This window comes from Haliotis asinina, chromosome 7 (genome assembly GCF_037392515.1).
Source record: "Haliotis asinina isolate JCU_RB_2024 chromosome 7, JCU_Hal_asi_v2, whole genome shotgun sequence".
NCBI lineage: Eukaryota > Metazoa > Mollusca > Gastropoda > Lepetellida > Haliotidae > Haliotis > Haliotis asinina.
Genome location: NC_090286.1, coordinates 36954686 through 36976645, shown reverse-complemented (window position 1 = coordinate 36976645; position 21960 = coordinate 36954686). Strand labels below are relative to the sequence as shown.

The 21960-nt window shown below is 39.5% G+C and overlaps 2 protein-coding genes across 2 annotated transcripts in view; one reads left to right on the top strand and one right to left on the bottom strand.

Annotated features, from left to right (window-relative positions):
- Positions 1-260: 260 nt before the first annotated feature.
- On the bottom strand, positions 261-12886 carry LOC137291529 (uncharacterized). The gene is made up of 9 exons (XM_067822897.1): positions 12834-12886; positions 12148-12270; positions 9921-10032; positions 9277-9479; positions 8759-8901; positions 7812-7953; positions 7085-7202; positions 6603-6711; positions 261-5077 (listed from the first exon to the last, which is right to left on the bottom strand). The coding sequence occupies exons 2-9, from the start codon at positions 12260-12262 to the stop codon at positions 4739-4741; spliced, it is 1281 nt and encodes a 426-aa protein (XP_067678998.1). The 5' UTR covers positions 12263-12270; positions 12834-12886; the 3' UTR covers positions 261-4738.
- A 1955-nt stretch (positions 12887-14841) lies between these two features.
- Positions 14842-21960, top strand: part of LOC137291526 (phospholipid-transporting ATPase ABCA1-like) — a 65629-nt gene continuing 58510 nt past the window's right edge. Inside the window, exon 1 of the mRNA XM_067822889.1 lies at positions 14842-14920. The gene's annotated coding sequence lies outside the window, so the exon portion shown is untranslated. The remainder of the gene's footprint in view (positions 14921-21960) is intronic.

Genomic DNA, 21960 nt, shown 5'->3' with positions numbered 1-21960 from the left:
TTCTTGGTGTAACCGATGTTCTCGTGTAATGTTCTTGGTGTAACTGATGTCCTCGTGTCATGTTCCTGGTGTAACTGTAATGTTCCAATATGTTATGTCCGGGTGAGTAGCTTGTTAGAACCATGACGTTTCTGGTACCCTATTTCTAATCTTGAAAGGCGTCTAAATCGTATCCTGTGTGATTGAACGTCTTGGACTGTCAAGTAGGCACTTTCTATGATTGTCGTAAACTACTACAAATACAACAGAACATTTAATTATAAGCGCAAAGTTTTATTACCTTTATCAGCGAAACGTAGTTCTCAAGGTCAAATCAACATAAACACACTCGATGAGGAAACATGTTTTTATTTGTTTTGTTTTGGTTTTTTTATTTGTTTTTTTTTTGGAGGGGGTGGTTAAGACCGTGTCAGAAGAGTCAGTGTCACTCATTACTTTAACAATTTCAAATCTTTTATGGATTTTCGTAGTTTTGTTAAAATTAGAGCTTAGACAACTAAGAACAAAGCGACCATGTGTAAATGCATATTACATATACCAAAAATGTGCCATAACCAAATTCAGACCCTCTGACCGAACAAAACAATTACAAATGGAAGAGGAGAACTTTGACGTAAGCGGAAACACAGGATTGTCGCTAGTTCAATAACAAACACATTTAGTGAATAAAACAGTTTTCTCATAAAGACTAGCCACTGGATGAAACTGTACCTGTATGAATACTGGATACCTTTGTACACATAAGATACAACCATGTACGTTTAAAACAAACCTGACGAACGACACTCCAACAGAGCTCGGTTGTCATGAAACAAAAGTTGCATCTGATTCGTCAGATATGACCATTTTCTTGACACAATGAGGCATATCAAGAAAAGTGAAACCTTTCAGCAATACAGACTACTCAACATCACAGAGGTATTTTTGGATATTTCCTACTGTTCCCTAAACAGACAACTGGACGCGCTTAGATCGTTTTCTTACGTTAACTTTAACAGATGCATGACAATACACATCAATGACCATCACCGATCAATGAGTGAATTCAGTTTTACGCCGCACTCAGCAATATTCCAGCTATACGGTTGTGGTCTGTAAATAATCGAGTCTGGATCAGACAATCCAGCGAGTAACAGCATGAGCATGCATCTACGCAGTTGGGATAAGATGACATGTGTCAACCAAGTTAGGGAGCCTGACCACCCGATCCTGTTGGTCGCTTCTCACCCTCCCATCAGCAGACCTCACACATCCAGGTCCTACATTCTGAACTTTCACATAAACTGCTGTGCAGTACCATTTCACAATACTATTGTCTCTACACTATACGAACGCGTTTCTCTGAAAACTGTCTAGTTTCGGTGGTTTTTTTATAGTGGGAATCGTAGACTATTTCTCAAGAATTTGATAACTTCCTCCAAAAAGATTACAAACTAAAACTTGTGATGGCCCAGCTGTTTAACCTGTTTCGTCTTCCTTGCACATCGATAACATCCAGACACGACGAACGCAAGAGAAAACCTTACTAAACCTCGCATGGACAAAACTGGTTGGATCACTAAATCCATAAACCTAACACACAATACCCGTGGAATTAATAATGAACACAACTGGTGACTGAAACCCGTTTGTCTCGTTATTGAAGGTCAATGTGACTTTGACTGGCGCTTACCTTCACAGCCAAGTTAAGGAAATAGTTGTCTCTCGGATATGATTCCTAGCTTGAGCATGTCCAATATGTTTGTCGTTAAGACACATATGTTTTGAGATGACCGGGTTGCCAGAGAAACTGAGAAACTGCCAAAGAGCTGCTGGTCCTAGGTGGTATGAGAACATAATGAAGGTTGTTTCATGTGCTACTCAGTAAGTGAGTAACTTAGTGCATTGTTTAGGGCACTACGTGATGCCGTCAAGATACGACCGCAAAACAACACATCAGAGATAAAGACGTTGTTTAAAAAACTATCACTTAAATATTGACAGTTCATTATTTGCTACGACGGGAGGAGTGCCAAGAGAGGAACAGACAGATGTGCCAGTAAGAATGGAGAAGCCACAGCACAGTAATCTAAGTAAGCTTAGACCCAGCGTTATTCTTTACACTGCCTAAGTATACTTAGACTGCACAACACAGGTAAATGAATCTTACTGTAAGCACTTGTGCACGTACTTCACGGACATGTTCATGGTCGTTTCTCTCTTTGCGCTCCTCCGTCGTAACAAAATATTGAACAGAGTCAAAATTTTAATGATAGGTTGGTAAATAGTTTTTAAGGACATAAATTATGCAAAAGGACTCACAGAGATGATCTGCTGGCCCCAATTTTTCAAAACAAACTGAAATCTATGTTATGACTTAAGCTCGAGTTTTTACTCAAATTTGAGAAAATATATTCCCAAATTGTCCTGAAATTGATATTAAACTAAAAAATAGTAGACAGTTTGAGTTTTGTGAATACTTTGCCTAAGGTGTTGGGGCATTTTCTATCTTAAAAATGCATTTGAGTTAAAAATAAAGCAGTTTCAAATTGGCAAACTAAGTTTGAAATTTCAGTAAACTGAAGTTTGTTTCGAGAAATCGGGCCCTGATGTCTTGATTATGATCAGACTGCGTAACCTGGGGATTCAGGGTTAGAATACAGATGAATTAAATTGATAACCTGGGGATTCAGGGTTAAAATACAGATTACTTAAATTGATAACCCGGGGATTCGGGGTTAGAATACAGATGACTTAAATTGATAACCTGGGGATTCAGGGTTAAAATACAGATGACTTAAATTGATAACCTGGGGATTCAGGGTTAGAATATAGATGACTTAAATTGATAACCTGGAGATTCAGGGTTAGAATACAGATGACTGGATAACCTTGAGATTCGTGGTTAGAATACAGATCTACAGATCTACGCTGGTCCTGAAGTGAATAGTTCCTACTGAATAGTTCTGCTGGTCAGACTCGATGACTGGACATACCATAATAACCCGGCAATGTTGGACTTTGTTAACAATTACTAGTCACTGTCAAGTAGGACTCGTTTTCTTACAGATCGCCAAACCCAACGATCATCCGGGTTCGAAATAGTCTACAGCAACCTCTGCAGGTCATGAGGGTTAACTTGTTCGTGAATACCAGTTGCGTGGATCGACGCTCATGACGTCAATCAGTAGATTGTCTGGTCCACAATAGTGTATTTCTTTCTAGGACGGAGTGCGGTGTTCAGCGACAATCCAATAAACATGGGATTTCATATAACAGAAATATAGCTTCCTGTGTGATTCAACAAAACAATAAGTGTTGATTTCAGGGTATGGCATCGAAGAAGGCGCGTGCTAGATGAGTGAGAGCTGACAAGATCATTCCAGGTAAGTACCTGAGATTCATGGGTTAGAGACAGTCCAAGGACAGCCACTACCTAATGTAACTTGTTTGTGGCAGTGAGAGCTGACAAGATCATTCCAGGTAAGTACCTGAGATTCATGGGTTAGAGACAGTCCAAGGACAGCCACTACCTAATATAACTTGTTTGTAGCAGTGAGAGCTGACAAGATCATTCCAGGTAAGTACCTGAGATTCATGGGTTAGAGACAGTCCAAGGACAGCCACTACCTAATGTAACTTGTTTGTGGCAGTGAGAGCTGACAAGATCATTCCAGGTAAGTACCTGAGATTCATGGGTTAGAGACAGTCCAAGGACAGCCACTACCTAATGTAACTTGTTTGTGGCAGTGAGAGCTGACAAGATCATTCCAGGTAAGTACCTGAGATTCATGGGTTAGAGACAGTCCAAGGACAGCCACTACCTAATGTAACTTGTTTGTGGCAGTGAGAGCTGACAAGATCATTCCAGGTAAGTACCTGAGATTCATGGGTTAGAGACAGTCCAAGGACAGCCACTACCTAATATAACTTGTTTGTAGCAGTGAGAGCTGACAAGATCATTCCAGGTAAGTACCTGAGATTCATGGGTTAGAGACAGTCCAAGGACAGCCACTACCTAATGTAACTTGTTTGTGGCAGTGAGAGCTGACAAGATCATTCCAGGTAAGTACCTGAGATTCATGGGTTAGAGACAGTCCAAGGACAGCCACTACCTAATGTAACTTGTTTGTAGCAGTGAGAGCTGACAAGATCATTCCAGGTAAGTGCCTGAGATTCATGGGTTAGAGACAGTCCAAGGACAGCCACTACCTAATGTAACTTGTTTGTGGCAGTGAGAGCTGACAAGATCATTCCAGGTAAGTACCTGAGATTCATGGGTTAGAGACAGTCCAAGGACAGCCACTACCTAATGTAACTTGTTTGTAGCAGTGAGAGCTGACAAGATCATTCCAGGTAAGTACCTGAGATTCATGGGTTAGAGACAGTCCAAGGACAGCCACTACCTAATGTAACTTGTTTGTGGCAGTGAGAGCTGACAAGATCATTCCAGGTAAGTGCCTGAGATTCATGGGTTAGAGACAGTCCAAGGACAGCCACTACCTAATGTAACTTGTTTGTGGCAGTGAGAGCTGACAAGATCATTCCTGGTAAGTACCTGAGATTCATGGGTTAGAGACAGTCCAAGGACAGCCACTACCTAATGTAACTTGTTTGTAGCAGTGAGAACTGACAAGACCATTCCAGGTAAGTGCCTGAGATTCATGGGTTAGAGACAGTCCAAGGACAGCCACTACCTAATGTAACTTGTTTGTAGCAGTGAGAGCTGACAAGATCATTCCAGGTAAGTACCTGAGATTCATGGGTTAGAGACAGTCCAAGGACAGCCACTACCTAATGTAACTTGTTTGTAGCAGTAGGCCGACAAATCGCTGTCCGTGGAGTAGGACCATGTCTCGATGAGTTCAGGCTCATCCCCGGATGTTGCGTCAGACTCGACCTCATTCCCGTGAAGGCACGAGCCCGACTTCATGCCTCCATCAAATGACGTTTTTCTACAATTCTGTTGTTGCATTCCACAATCCAGGGATACGTCTGTGCCGGGGAACCTTACCAACCACGGGCCGTCTTCACAGAGGTCACCTCTCTTGGCTGTAAATCCGGCAAAGTCAGCTTCATTTCTGCATCCGCGGGACACCTGCAATGAGATGAGATGATGTACTGACACGTTTCCACTAAGACAACTGCACCAACCTCTTAAACTAATTGAACCGTTGACATGGGAAGCAAGATATGAGAGTGGAAAGAACCTAAATGGTTCCATTGTTCAGGTTCTGTGACTTGGTTGACTGCCTGTTACCGTATTGCAACTGCGCAAACTGAACTGAACTAGTTCCGCTGTTGGTAAGCGACACAAGCTAACTCAAATAAATAGACAGGTGCCCAGTCAAGGACATAGGGTTGGAACAGTGCTGAGTGTAGAGGTAAAAAACAAACATAATAATCATGAAACATATGAAAATCATGTTTGTGACGATCCTTTATGGTCCCAATTGTTTCGTTTGACCAAAGTATGGCTCCCCAAAACACTGAATTCTCGCTTTTTGCTCCCAACCCTCTATGATAATTAGCGGACGGAACAATGCTCTGGCTGACAGCAGCTTTTATACAAGGATGTTCAACAGACGCTGACCACCAATGCTTTGGTACGAGACACCAAGACTGAACACATGACGTGTCCTTTCTGTATCCCTGGGTCATCTATAAGTAAGTTTTCAATTACCCACGTTTGACGTAATGGGCGGCGCGTAGCAAGTTAGTTTTGTTGTGTAAGCCCGATTGGTTTCAAGGCTTTAAAATAGGTTGTATGACAGATCATATTGAGGGCTTGCCCAACGCTTTTAGAAACAGTCGTGTGTAAGCCCCTGCTTTTTTAACACTGGTACTTACGCCCCAGGCGATTATGTGTGAAACGGTACACCGCGGTATTAGCAGAATCGCGGTATTTTGCCTTCATTCCGGTTTTAGGGTGAAACGGTACGCTCTAAACACGGTACGGTAAGTTTTGTGGTACAAGGTGTTCGGTTCGGTATATGATAGATGATCATAGTGCAGAAAAGAAAAGATACGAATAGAATTTGACAAAATTATTCGCTGGCGCGGAGGCCCAACGCCGGTTGTTTTGGTATCAGGCTAGCAGTTTCAAATATTAGCAGGCCCTTGTAGCCTTCAGTCATGTCTTTCAACCAGTATATCTTACCAATATTTTTTATCAACTATCCATGTACTAAAATACAAATTCTCTCTGCGGCATATAGTGTAGTCTGCGCAAATCGATTTTGTAGAAACAATGTAAAACTGTGTACATTGTAGTGTATTTTGTCTTATTGGTTGAACTTTAACAAAATGGGCCTGCAAAATTCATTCAGGACCTGTATATTTTAGAGCCTGCAGACAGCAGTAGGCCCTGATGGCCAACTGACAAATACAATGGTAGCAAACGCTGTTGACACATGTCATCGTAACCCCAATTGCGTAGATGATGCTCATGATGTTGATCACTGACTATTGAGACCCAGACGAGTATTTACATACCCACGTCGTATAGATGGAATATTGCTGAGTGCGGCGTTTCAAACAAACAGAATCTTAGCAATACATGATGAACAGACCCGACAAGGATCATCCCTTTCGTGGATTATGCACATAAGCTCAGTGCTCACCTGTACAAATGAAGTTCCACTTTCCTCGATTAAAGGGAACGGCATCATCTTTGGCAGGGTGATCGCAATTCGGGCACATGTCATTCGCTTCTTAACGAAGACCGTAAATCTATCCGAAATGAAAGGAATGATAATAATTAAATTATGATTTTAATTAGCATTATCAGGACCAACATAGTTCTTCTAAGAAAAGCAAAGCGTTAATTGGAAAGAGTGGGTGAGTATGGTCTTACGCCGCTTTAGCAATATTCCAGCAATATTACGACAGGGGACACCAGAAATAGTCTGAACACGTTGTATCGGGAATCGAACCTGGGACTTCGACGTGACGTGCTTACGTTTTAACCACGAGGTATAGTAGGGGTTGAGAAATAATGCATACAAAGCGGCTCAGTGTTAATGATTTGACTTAGTAGGCTTCTTTGCTTTGCAATCGATGTATTGTTAAGAATGCTAATAATGATTGTTGTGTTAGTACATACACAGCAATCAACGCAGTGGAAATTACAGCAAAGATCACGGTGAGGCCAACAGTCAGTGGTGCCACCGACGTCATCTCCTCCTCCCACTTGGCATCAGAATGGGCTGCTGGTCTTAGTTCTTTGAACATAAATAAGTATATCAACGGTTGGAACAATTATTTTGTGGAAGCAATGAAGTTTCTGTACAAATTGAGCAATGAAGGTACAACCTTATTGTATCCATAATAACACCAATTGTTGTGCTGTGTCACCTTCGATCGCAGCATGCAAAAGTATTCAGTTGTTACCTTATAAGATGAAAGGATGAGTAAGACAAATATTTTCGTTTATATCCAGTATGTTCAGTATGGTATAGGCCTATACCATACTGAACAAACAACATTGCTGATCATATTCAAATGAATGAAAGCATAGACAAGATCACATATGAATCAGCTCAAATAATTACCTTGCAGCTTAACCAGCGATCGATGAGCATTGAATGTCTGATACAAATATACCTCTTTCGTTCCTACCATAGTAACGTTTCTTTCTAAACCTACGAGTACTGCCTTGGTGCTGGAAAAAACAATCAGGTCGATTCTCGGATTCGAGCCCACATTCAGAGGATAATGGAGCCAGCAGTTTGCACCACGATGTGAGGCGTCTAAGACAACCAAGCCAATACGGCGCCAACAAAAAGCTTAAATACTACAGCCATGTAAAATATACACTATGAAACACTTGCCGTCGACTTGTGTTGAGACCGTCTGCGGAATGCTCCGGAAACCGCCGATGTTACGTCGAGCCCACACTGTGATGTTGTAGTTACCCCAGGGCACCAGGTCAGTTAAAACAACAGCAACGTCCTCGTCTTCGGTCTTCAAACTCTGTAAATCAAAAACTGACTGAGCATTGTTTTACAGCGCTTTTGGCGTCCAGACTCGATTATTTACAGACCGCCGCCATATAGCTGGAACATTGTGGGTGCGGCGTAAAATTAAACTCACTCACTCACAGAGATTTTGATAATATCCCAACTTTGGATTACAAGAGGAGTATAAAATGGGCTTCGCACGTACACGTACCCTGCACGAATCAAATCGATCTCGTAAGTCTAAGATCGCATTGGTCACGTAGCATTCGTATCTCCTATGTTACAACATATGAAGTACGAATGCTGCGAGAGAAGTTACGACACGAATGGTTCGTGAAACAGCTCCCTGGGCTTAAAGTGCAACGAGCCACGTTCCAAATTGCTACCTTACCGTCCCTGTAAATCTGTTTACCTAGTTATAAATTATTACACATTTCCGTTTTAATGACCAGTGTGGACAACTGTTCCAGTTATCAGTTTTCTATGAAAGTCAATCAATATTTCAGCAGTTTCTGTTCTTGCTGTCTATATTCAATACAACTATTGATTGCAATCGGGTATGCCAATTCTAACACGATTATGATGATTGAAATCCTTATCTTGCCCTTGCATGCGTTTATGACGGATGCCACCGATGGCGGAGGATGATAGTGATTCGTGAGCGCATGCTCATTATGTATATACGTGCTGGAATCAATCGACTCTCTTATGGGAGATGTCTTATAAACCGTTTTATTGCTTGATTTCAGTTCTACTACCACTTCACGTTAATGTAAGGGAAACAAATTTCATTTTTTCCGAAAATCTCGTATGCTTACATGTTTCTTTTCATCCCTGTATCTGACAATGTATCTATACTCATCAAAATAGCGGTATCTGTCATCTGGCTTTTTCCATTCTACACGTAGTGTTGTGCTGTTGATGGTTGTCACGGTCAGGTTCCGGACGGGACCCGGTTGTACTGCCAACAGAGGTGAGAGAATGAGTCACATGCTGTAGGGCGGGGACGGGTAACCCAGATACCCGGGACGGGTGGGTAATGAGTTGGACCAAGGTATCCATCTCAATTCTCGGCCCCGTTATGATCGTGTGACCCATAGATTAAACAATGTAGTATTCTTTCATGATTAAAAAGTTGTATTGTCGTAGAAGATTTAGACATAATTTCCACCTCTTTTGAATATAATACATGGTTAAGATATTGAAAAACTCTAAATATGAGCCTCCGGCTGTCTATTTATCCCCTACTTATAAATAACAACCTTTCCCAACGATTCATCGTTCTGGCTTTCCCGGTACAGATCGTGATATTACAGAAAGCTCTACATGTACTCACTGTATCGTTCAGTTCTGATCTGTCTGCACGTCGAGACTGGCTCTTTGCCGTCACTTCCGGTTAGGATGAACTTTATCATGTGATAGTAGTCACAGAATTTCAGACTATCACAGTCATACACGCATTTGCCAACAGACGTGTTGCATGCAAAACCAAAGACCACATGCGTATTGGGACACGTACCATTTGGGGTCTGCTGTTTCCTGACAAAGAAACAACAACGATAGCACCAATCAGTTGAAACATAACCACGATGTTGTGTTCATTTTATGTTTAATGTCGCATTCAACATTGACGGCGGTCTGAGTTTGGACCAGAAGATCCAGTGATTTACATCATGAGCATTGAGTTACTCCATTATGATACGACAGCAGGCATCCACCAAGATAGCGAGCTAGGGTACCCTACCACGTTAATCGCCTCTTACGACAAGAACTGACAAAATGTGAGTGCGTTGAGCTGTTCTTTTACAACACAATGTAAGGAAGGCGAAACTGTTTTCAGTTTTCATTGGAGGCCCCCACGCGTATACGTACATGCTACATTAAGCAGGCACCTCCACTAATGGTGGTGTTTCACTCTGTAATATTAAACCCAACTTAAACTGGCATTTAATTTGTTAAGTCGTTGCTAATTTTACTTACGTCGACTGTGAGCACGTCGTGCATGTCGTGAGGTCCCGTTGTATGCTGTCCGGGAGGTCGTAGTTACAGGTGAGAATCCTCTTTGCGTAGAGGACGCAGCTGATATTCGAGGCTGATGTAAAAAGAGGAGTGAGTGAATTTAGGTTTACGCCGCACTCCACAATATACCAGCTATATGGCTGCTGTCTGTAAACCCAAGGATCAACAGCATGAGCATCGATTACGCAGGTGGGATACAAGTGAGCCAGCCTGACCACCAGATCTCTTAAGACGCCTCTTACGACAAGCATCGGTCATATACTGTATATAATAAGATATAGCTACAAATTGTCCCATAACTACATAACTTGTGTTGATTACTATTAGGAAAATGATTTTTTCCGGAAATAGAGTGAGGTGGAAGATAGATACTTTCTACGCGGTTATTGAACGGTTTCCTGGTGATAAAATTATACCGATAGAAAAGGGGTCAGTCAGTGCAACTAATGACTCTTTTTAGGTTATAAGAGTTAAATTTATTCATTACTTTATAATTTATTGTTTGGAATCGAAACATGAACTCTGAACAAAAATAAACGCAACGGGCGCCCAAAAGAATGTTTTCACTAATGTTTGATGGCGTTTTAAAATGAAAGAATCGAGGAACGGTTTTTTTTCGACAGGGATCTTACAGTCGAGACTCGGGCCAGTTTGCAATGAAAAGGTGGCGGTATTCAGCCCAGTTACCTTTTGATAAGGTTTGTAGTTATTTGGTTTTAAGTCAAGTTTTCAGATGTAAACTTTCTCCAACCAGATACTTTAGTTGAGTGAAGTAAGCAAAATAACCCCTTGCGTGAATAAAAGTAGTTATTTGAGTAGAAAAAGTGCATACTTACTGACCGATATTCTTAGTATCAGCAATTACATGCACTGCTATATGGTTGTGGAAGTGGGAGGAATATATGAAACAATCTAGGCAAAGATGCCGTTACAAACGATCTTTAGAAGCTCAAAGCATTTTGATGATATATCACACAATTAACAGGGTACGAGTACAGTTTTCCTGCACTCATTACATGAAATACATATTAACACATGAAATACAAAAATGTATGTTAAGTGATGAGTGTAGCGGCAGAATTTTCTAAAAGATTCATAATTTTCTTCCTTACTACACTCATTACATAAAATACATTTTAATACATGAAATACATAAATGTATTACAAAAACCGATTTCGTTCAAATTTGAAATATATGTTAATCATAACATATACAAACAGCATACGATTGAAAAAATCTACATTTTAATGTTTCTAAAAATATTGTCCAAACAGAGGTTCGAACCCCTGGGCGCTAGGAATAAGGGCCATTCCATAGAGTACATCTGATTTCAGTATTCAGTAATATAGTAAGATTGGACACAGAGACTAAGTAATCTATGAAAGTAATCTATGCAGTTACCAAATGTGTACGTGGTTTTGTTAACTGTTAACAATATGTGAGGCCCATTTTCCGGTGTCCCCCGCCGTGATATTGCTGGAATATTGCTAAAAGCGGCGTAAAACCAAACTCACTCACTCACTCACTCACTTTACTCTCCTTATTTGGATATGATTATCATGCGTGGAAGTTGAACGGGTCTAACATTGGGTTACTTCATTGTCATTGTTTTGTTTGTTTGCGAACTAATAGAGATCACTCCTGAGACATAGTTCAGCAAGTTTGAAAATGACGTTTGTCTGCTTATTATCTCGTTTACAGTTCATTGGCAATGTATTTTTAGCATTAAAAAATCTATAAAAAAAACCCTTTATCATTAAGCTTATGCATGTAGCAGATTACAACAAGGAGTATAGGAATCTGTTTTTGGTTTCTTTCTGGGACGATACCATACAAATGGTTCTGACATCATTGACTGACATCAAATTTTTCTTATTCTGAGATTTTAAAACATCAAGCAAATACTTTGAAATGAACGCGTAAGTGAGTTGATATGTAACGTCGCATCAGGGATTCTGAGTGAGTGAGTGAGTGAGTGAGTTACGTTTTACGCCGCCTTTTAGCAATATTCCAGCAATATCATGGCGGGGGACACCAGAAAATGGGCTTCACACATTGTACCCATGTGGGGAATCGAACCCGGGGGATTTTGAAGCTCCACCTGGTACTAATGCGTCACTGATAAGTTCATTGAATGTAGAGACATACATTCATTGATTGTGTTAAGGATTTGGCTAGGTGGCTTACCTCCATCGTACCTCCATCTTGCCTTCCCCACCCCTGTCGAATCACACAAGGTCGACAGGTCAGCAAAGATGAATAATATGTACACTTTAATGGCGAATGTCGGCAGATCGATCATAGTATGAACTGAAAAGAAATAACATAATATTATATAACATACATAAGTATACGATACAGTGTATATACGTTACGCAATGAGGGAGTTTAGTTTTGCGCCGCCTTTATCAATGTTCCAGCAATATCACGACGGGGAACACCAGAAATGGGCTTTACGTATTGCACCGGTCCTATGTGAGGAATCGAACCCGAGTCTTCGGACTGACGAGCTACGCTTTAACCCCGAGGCTACACCATCGGCTCACGTACGTCGTAGGAACCATGTATGAGTAACAATGTGTAACAAATAGATGTGTTTTTCAATTATATGGTTTTGTTTATTTTCCTTTTACCAGTGTTGTGCTTATTAGCATAACGGATTTTAATTAGTCTAACCTGCACCAGACACCCCAATGATTGATATCATGAGCAAAACCCAATGCAATCGATATTGCAGTCATGCACGATCAGCCAAGATATCAAGTTGGTCATCGTAATCTGTTTCTCTACTCAGAGCTTGATCAGAAATAATTTATTCAACGGAAAGCACAATAAACGTTCAACATAGTATGTAATATGAAAATTTAAGTTACCTGGGTCATTTCACATCAGAATCGTCTGAATGCCTCAGGGTGACAGTCGTGGTCTGGTAACAGTCATGGATGCTGGGCGGACATGGAAACCAAGCAGGCATTATATTCCTCATTTATCAGATTAATTGACGGGAAATAATATACTAGTGCAGCAATGATTCATTACATCGTGAAAACACTTTATGCTGCTATGAGTCACAATGTCAATAAACATGTTATGTGTAAGATAAGGCATGACTCCTCGGTTATGATTGGGAAAGTAAGACCAGAGAACAGAGGATGGGAAGACGTCAGACCGAGAGCGGGCTTACTTCCCCAAACATAACCAAGGATGGGTGCTTGAATGACCGTACCTGAAGCGCTAGTAAAATCAATGAAATGACAGTAGACCCAACTATAAAAATTTAAAAAGATACTTTAACACCTGCATGTTTGTCGCCTCGGTAACCGTAAGGTAGACTGAGTTAGTGAATGTAGTTTTACGCCGCTTTTAGCAATATTCAAGGAATATCACGAGGGGACGGGGACACCAGGAAATGGACTAACACATTGGCCGTCAGGTAGAGCCGTCCGTTCAGTAACCTGACAGATGCGGTTACATTCCTGTTAGGGAAAACATTTGTACTTTCAAATTGATCTTTGGCGATGTTTAGCAATTGATTTCGAACACTCACAAATCATCTATATTTGAATATTGCTGTTAATATAGACTTAGGAAAAAGTAAAACCTGAGAGGGAGCCTTACTTACAGAAAGTAAAACCACGGCGCTAACTCAAACCTTAAATGCGGTTATTCTGGGAAAAGAGGCCATGTCTAATGTATGGTGAGAGTCACCCTTCAGGTTTATATCGGGTTGCGTAGTCCTTCTTGGCGCGCCCGTTTGCTGTACTGTTTTGCTATGGGGGCTTGGAAAAAAAACCTATTCGATAGTTGCTTCCGATACCCATGAAGAGTTAGAATTGATGATCCTTAGTAACTCATACTTGTCCATGGAGTAAATGAGTATAGTTTTCCTCCGCTTTTAGCGATACTCCAGCAATATCATGGCGGGGGACACCAGAAATGAGGGACATGCAGTTTGGGTATGTTTTCGGCATGACAAATAGGTACAATGTGTGAAGACTTTTTCACATTCTTGGAATATTGCTAAAAGCGGGGTAAAACCAATTTACTCACTCAGTTCGAAAATCACAGTTACTACAAGTCCCACTATTGCTTCTATTGCTGCTTCTTCAACTACTACTGTCGTGCTGTTGCTACTGCTACTACTATTGCTGCTGCTACTACTACTACTACTACTACTACTACTACTACTACTACTACTACTTTTCGTGGTGGAGTGTGGGCCTGTGCAAATCCAGGTCATAAATCAGTTAAAACAACGTCATTATCTGTCGCATGGTTGATAAAGCAGTTTGCGTGAAGAAAATATTCAAATAAGAGAAATGAAGTACTGTAATAAAACAAAGGTAATAATCAGTAGGTATACATTGGTACAGATGATCAATGTCAGTAAGTGAATTATGTTTTGCAACGAAGGCAGACATATTCCATCCACAAGAGGAGTACGCTTCGTCCTGTTTAGCAGCATTAGATGAGAATAACCTCCCCTCATTCCGTATTTCGTTTGATGTGTCCAATTTTGAATCAACCTCAATGTTTGCCGTAAAATGATAATTAACGCATATTTAACAACTCAAAACTTATTGAACACCCGAAGCATTGTTTAGAAGGCAATAAGTGTTTAAAAGTAGTTCTAATAAAATCATATATAGCGATAATAAAATCATTTCTAATTTTACGACAATAAGATTACCCAAAACAAATCTCGTTAGAAAAATAGTGCGATAAGTACGTGGAATTTCACGCAACAGCCTCAGTAGACCATAAGTAATTTTATACTACGTTGTTTCCGGAGACGGTTGTTAAATATATTTCAACATTAATTAATGCTAAAGCATACATTACATAACCGTAACTTTGTGTATTACTGCGCATTTTAGTACACGTGAACCGAACCGGACTTGTCAAGTCACTCTTGTCTCTGATCGTCTGACAGCAACTGAACAGGGATCGTCTGAACGCGGTAAGTCTAAGTGACAGTTAATGAAACACGGTTTGTTGTGATTAATTCGCTTTACGTTAGGTCTGTTTGTGTGTCTCGGTGTTTTTACTGCTCGCAAACACATGACTTAAATACTCCTAGGTGTATTTTTTATTTAATCGGGTCATGACATAACTCCACGATACTTACAACACCCGACGAGGTGTTTCTTCCTTCCATTTCCATTGGGTCCGTAGCCCCAGGGCTTAATAACGGTTCAATGGTATGTCTTCAAGGCTTACTAAGCCAGCTTTACATAATGGATGGTGAAAGCTGTGTCATAACAGGTCTCTTTTAACACGAGTAATAGGTGTTGGGGTTAAGTTTTGGTGTGACGAAATCCACTCTGCAGACAAGTGAGTTAGTGAGCGAACGTGGGCAGCTTTGGCTCATGCTTCACTGGTTTCACGTGTCTGTCCAATGCGTAGGTAACGTTGTATAAGAGTTATACGTCAACTTAAGGGCAGGGAGTGTTTAGTTTTTGTGTCTAAATACGTTTGTCCAGGTTTCAGGGAATTAACTGGGTTAGTTAACTTAATATGGTCTTGATGCTGCCCCTATCCTACATAAGCACCTCTTTACAATCATACAGTTTACCCTAAAATTGTTGGTTGTTTTATTGGTTCGTTGTTTAACGCCACACTCATTGTGACTCAGCAATACATGTATTTAGCTGTATGGAGGCAGTTTGTAAATAATTGATTTTGGTTCAGACAATCCAGTGATCAACAGTGTGAGCATTGATCTACTCATCTGGGACACAGTGGCATGTCAATCATGTTGGCAAGTCTGACCACCTGATCCCATTAACCACCTCTTATGACAAGCATGAGTTACTGAAGACCAGTTCTAACCTGGATCATCTAAGATCAACACTCAAGTACGAGGCCTTGATCATATTTGAACTATATTTTATTTCAGAAACATATCTCAGTCTGAACCTTAGTGTAGGTGTTTTATGATATTTATATACTATCTTGTTCAAAGTTGGATCAAGGTCTCAATTTGTAAAGTCTTATGTAAGAAAATTAAAGACGTTCCCACAATATTAAACATATTGACTTCAATGACAATATGTGCCATATAGACCCGTTAATGTCAGGTTTAGAATAGGCCTTCAGCAACCCATGCTAGCCACAAAAGGTGACTATGCTTGTCGTAAGCAGGCAGCTAATGGGATCAGGTGGTCTGGCTCGCTGACTTGGTTGAAACATGTCATCGGTTATTGCGCAGATTGATGCTCATGCTGTTGATCACTGGATTATCTGGTCCAGACTTGATTATTTACAGACCGCTGCCATATAGCTGGAACATTGCTGAATATGGTTCAGTTGCCTACATGGGTACTACACCATGTACAGCCCACTTTTCCAGCCGTGATATTGCTCGAATACTGCTAAAAGAATCTTAAAATCCCACTCACTGCATCACTTTATCCCTCAATTTGTTTATGAACATTTTGACGAATCTTCAGGGTTCAAAATTAATGCTTTGATGCAGCAAATTTGCTATTCAAAATCCCATTTTGCTGCCTGAAAGAAAACACACAGTAGCAACAACTTGCTACTTGGCATTTTTTCGTGAAACTGCTTATGTTCATCAGGTAGCCATCATTTTCAAAGGAAAGGATTTCCACTTGTGCACTCTCACTTGTAAACATTTATTTAAATTCATTTAAATTATTTTTATTTAATTTTTTTTAATTTAAATATGAATGCTCATCATAGCTTTTCTTGGTCACTTATGTGTTGCAAATAATTGCATAATTGTGACACGGAACCAGTCAGCTCAGTGCACATGTTCAGAAGTATAACATTACTGCATCCAATGTTTGGTAGTGGACATTTGTCATTTTCTGAAGCATAATCACACTAAAATGTTATTAGCTACTACAAGTAATGTCATTACTTTTGCACAACTTGATAAATACCAGAATGCAGAGGTACTTAACACATCAAGAACTGATAATATAACGTATTTTATGCAGTAGGAAAAAAGTGCTGCTGCCAGGTAAAAGATTTTGCTGCCAATTTTTAAACCAGGTAGCAAGTACTTGCTACTTCATAAAAAGTTAATGTCGAACACTTATCATGATTAAAATTATCGAATATTTTTCAGCTGGATCATTTGTTCTTTTTGTTTTTTAATGTGTCAGTAGTGCTGTGTGTGTGTGGGGGGGGGGGAGTAGAGTAGCCTGATGGTTCAATTGTCCACTTCTTAAGTTACTGAAGACCCAGGTTCAATTCCCTGCATGCTTACAATGAATGAAAAAACATTTCTGGTGTCCCCACCATGATATTGCTGGAATAGTGCTAAAGGCAGCATAAAAATGGCATAGGTACTCAGTTGCTCACTCCAGTGGATAGACAGCGTGACATTGTCAAGAGTATTTGGATGAAACAAGGACTGTTTGAGTTGGGGTCAGTAAATTATGTCTCTGTTGGGTAGTTATGTTTAACTGTGACATGGTATCATCAGCAGATTTGCACTAAAAAGTGACATTTGTCACATCTAGTACAAGCTGCCACAGTATACAAGGCGATATTTTAGTACTCAGTATTAGTAAACAAAGAAATATCCTACCATCATAATCATGCAACAGGTTTTCAACTGGTGCCTTTTTCTCTTTTGTGATTTTTAGAATTTCATTCTCTGTTTCCGTGGCAACAAGTTTAACTTTGATTTGTGCCTCTTCTTGATAGGCTTTTAGAAGTTGGAGTAGTTTTGAAGGATAACAGCTTCTTTATACAGTGAGATCGATGCTTGATAATAGAGTCGGAACCTACACCTAAACATCACTTTCACCAAAACAAAGAAATTCTATATTTCCATACTGTAATCCTTCCAAACTATTTTTGTATTGGGACAGAAAGATTAGATAGAAATTTATCACATTGGACTTCAAGTGACAGATTATTTGCACTTTGGAATTTGCAGAAGCAGAGGATACTTGTGTTCTGACTGTATTTGAAAACATACCGCGCTGTCATGTTCAGTTTTTGTTGAATCCAGAGCTAACCTGGATCTGCATTAAAGGTCACATGCAACCAAAAAATCAAACATAATTAAAACACAATTATCACTTATTCATGACAAATAATATACATGGCTGCCTGGAAAAAAACAAATAAACAAAATTATAAGCATACAATCGCGATTCCAGAGTGCAATATTTTGTACTTGGGCCTAGTCATAGCGAGTGGGTGTGCACTCAACTGTAACGGCAGCTTCCGATTGACTGGTTCATTTGATGATACATTGAGGGCTCATTGTGTGTACAGAAAGATGATCTGTTTGATGGACATTTTAGAAGTATGGCGTGTGACAAGAAAGAAAGATTCTTTATGGATAACAACTTCTTTTTTTGTACTTGATGCATCATTTCAGTATGGATTCATATACTGTTGTCAAACAAACTCATATGTACACTAGAATAAGTTGTTAGCCATAAAGAATGTATATAGAAATGTTGGGTTTTGTAAATACACATTCTGTGAATTTGCGTTCGACCCAGTCAAAATTCATATCAGTAGAGATGGTGAACTACTTCTTGTCTTGAAACAGTCATTCATCCAAGTACAAAGCAGGACATGAAACTGACAAGAGTTTGCATCAGTTTCCATCAGATCAAGTCATCCGAGAAAAATGGATGTAGTTTGTTTGCAACCCATAGACATAAAAACATGGCATGTGAACAAGTATCACACCTGCATAATTACATAATATGGTAGAGACAGGACTCGAGTGCACGAGTCATAAATCAGTTTATTTTGTTTATGGCATATAGCCTGATAGGTGTTAAGTTCAAATTGCATATGGTCAATGATTGACGCTATGTATTGCATATTGTCTTGAGCAGACAGGCAGCCAGACATATAGGTGTCAATAAATGTGACATTGAGCTTTCTCTGTGATAGAGGCTGCTTACCACAATCAACAAGTCTTTTTTATGTAACAAGTAGATTATTTACTTGTTTGTATACACAACCAAGATTAGATATACATCCAAACTGCTCACAACCTCATACTCCGGGCATGCATACTGTTTCAAGCTCATCAAACCTATTCACTGCGCATACGTTATGGGCGCAGCACAGCTGTTGGAACCACTTTTCCCCCAGCAGTGGGGGAAATTTAGTGAATCATTTGAACTCCAATTTGGCAGACTTTTTTCCATCGTGTTTTTTTTTCAACTTTATAGGTTGAATTTGCATTTTTGATGGTTTCTTTCAGTAAAGGTATCAGAATCTGCGAAGTTGTGTTTTACGTTGCATGTGACCTTTAAATGCGAAAGGTGAAGAATAGGTGTTAAAACAGGAAGGATTTATAGTTGATGGTTTATAATGTGACTTTTCCAACAAATGGAAAATGTATTAAATTCTTATTTTCAGTTATGCATCAAATGTGTTCCCTTGGATGATGGGAAGAATTATTTTATACAGGTTTCTTAACACGTAGTCTTTTTAGTCATTTGTCAGGATTCTACAGTTAGTTAAAGGGACACCAACCTAGAGCAAGTCCCTGGGACTGGTTGTTGCTTTCGTTATTGTTTTTTTCAATAACTATTAAAATTGACTAATGTTATACAGTAATATCAGGCTATTACCTTGTTTGAAGAATGTAACCACACAATGGAACAAAATGCCATTCATCTGCAGCTGACAAAAACCTGGTCAATTCATGAGTCTTTTAACAGTCTATATTGGAAAAATTGTATATAACATTATAACTAGTGATAGTATCTCAACTGGTCACACGACTGTGTTTCCGCTTTTTCACATTGGTGTATAGTTGAATCCAGGAACTTTGCCCACAGGAACTTTGCCCGTTGGTACTTTGCCCACAGGAACTTTGCCCGTAGGTACTTTGCCCACAGGTACTTTGCCCACTGGGAACCACTCATGATTTGTATATCCATAGAATTCTCCTCATTGTTCATCACACCAACTTCTAAATGCAACTCAAAGAAGCTATTTACATGATGTCCATCATTCTTTAAAAAATAATTTAATTAGACAGCAATGAGCAATCAATCATCATGTTGTCAGTTAATCTTTTGAAGTTTAATCTTTGCTTTTTTTTCCACAGATAATTTCATAACAGAAAATGAGTGTATTAAGTATAATGTTAGTAAGTATACATACATAAACAAATCCAAGTGATACAGATAATGTTATTGGTTAATCCTTCCTCTTGCTGTATTTCCATGTGCTTATTACACTGACAGTATTGGTGTAGGTTTGTACTGCATGCAGTTTTCAGGATATAAGCTTGATTGTTGCAAAAATACATATAAGCATTTATTGTGTATTTGAGTTAAAAACTACATATACCTATGTACCATGTTTGCCAAAGTAATTTGTTTTTCTAGCAATGGTATAGTGGGGTTGATATAGTTTATGAAATCAAATAAGACAAATGTGTGTTTTTATATCATATCATAGGTCAGTTGACATCTCATAGTTATATCTCATGATTAAATATTGATGTGATAAAAAACACAGAAATAGTATTTAATTAGACCGTATATAATCCACACATCAGAATATCCAAAAAGGTTACGCTTCTGGGATACTTTATATAGTCAGACTAAAACTACCAAGAATATTTTCAAATAACGGCATCTGATGGGTGTCTACCATTCTTGATTTATATTGTGTATAAATTTTGTCCAGTAGGACAGCTGCCCAGTCCATGTGTCTGTCTTGGTTGAGTGAGTAGGGAAAGATCACCTGGCAGCTAGACGTCAGAGTTAGAGTATTGGTGCAAAACATGAATCGCTCTGGATCATTGCCTCTTTAACTACGTCTAAGAGTGCATGTCAGCTGGTTGCTGGCTGATCAATCTCATGGACACCTCAGCTTCAGAAAAGCCAAGTGTAAACATAGTGCCGTATGACAAGCGTAGTCTGTGGATGTGTTAGTCAATACTGAAAATAGATTTGTCCCATATCTGAGGGTCCTCTACATTGTATTGAGAGGACTAAGCACAACTGCTGAGTCATTCTTGATGGCTAGTGGTTTTGTGGCTGAAGACCAAATGCCCCTTGTACCTGTACCCCTTGTGTAGTGAAGCCTGAAGTCACGTTTGCTGTTCACGTGTTTTTTAGCACAGTCTTTGTTTACATGTGGATGGCTGCCAGGTTTGAGACATATAGCAGTGTTGATGCCGACATCACCAGCAAGGTAATACATGTACAGTTGACAGACAAGATTATTGATTACATTGTTGTATATAAGCAACTCCATGATCATGATCAGTCAGGGTTTTTTTCGCTGCTGCTTGCTGTCTAATGCAGAGTTCATTTGTAACTTGTCCTTCGATTTAACATGAAACTAGTCATGTAAGTAATAACTTATAATCCTTGTTTCCTTTGATGTAGACAAACAGCCTTGGGTCATGGACATGTTTTTTAATGGTAGGTCTACCAGGATATACAAGTTATATTCACATTCATTTATACATCAGTTCAGTATCACTGTTAAGTGATGATGCTATTCAAATGGAATGTTTAGTGAAAGCAAGAGTGGTTTGATAGCCTGGTGGTTCAAATGCTCGCTCGTCACAATGAAGGACCGGTTTATATTCTCCACATAAGTACAATGAGTGAAGCCCATTTCTGGTGTCCCCCGTCATGATATTTCCAGAATATTGCTAAAAGTGGCGTAATACTCATTCACTCACTCATTTGTTGAAACAAATTTTGTTATCATGAAAAGGGTTGGAGTAACTTGGACACGTTATGACAACATAAAATTTCTCACCAACAGGCTAACATATTGTATATTTGCAATGGATATATCAAATGGCAGAAAGAAAAGAAGAAAAATAGGGAATTTTATGCACATTAATAATACTCTCTCAGACCATTTTTCCCCTTTATATATATGCATGTACTTTGCTAAAAATCTGTTTGGTCACATGATTTGATAAAGATGAATTGCCAATAAGTGAGCTTTAACAGCATTAGTATGTTTAACAGGTATCCAGAGAAAGCGCATCCACTTGTTTCTAACTGATAT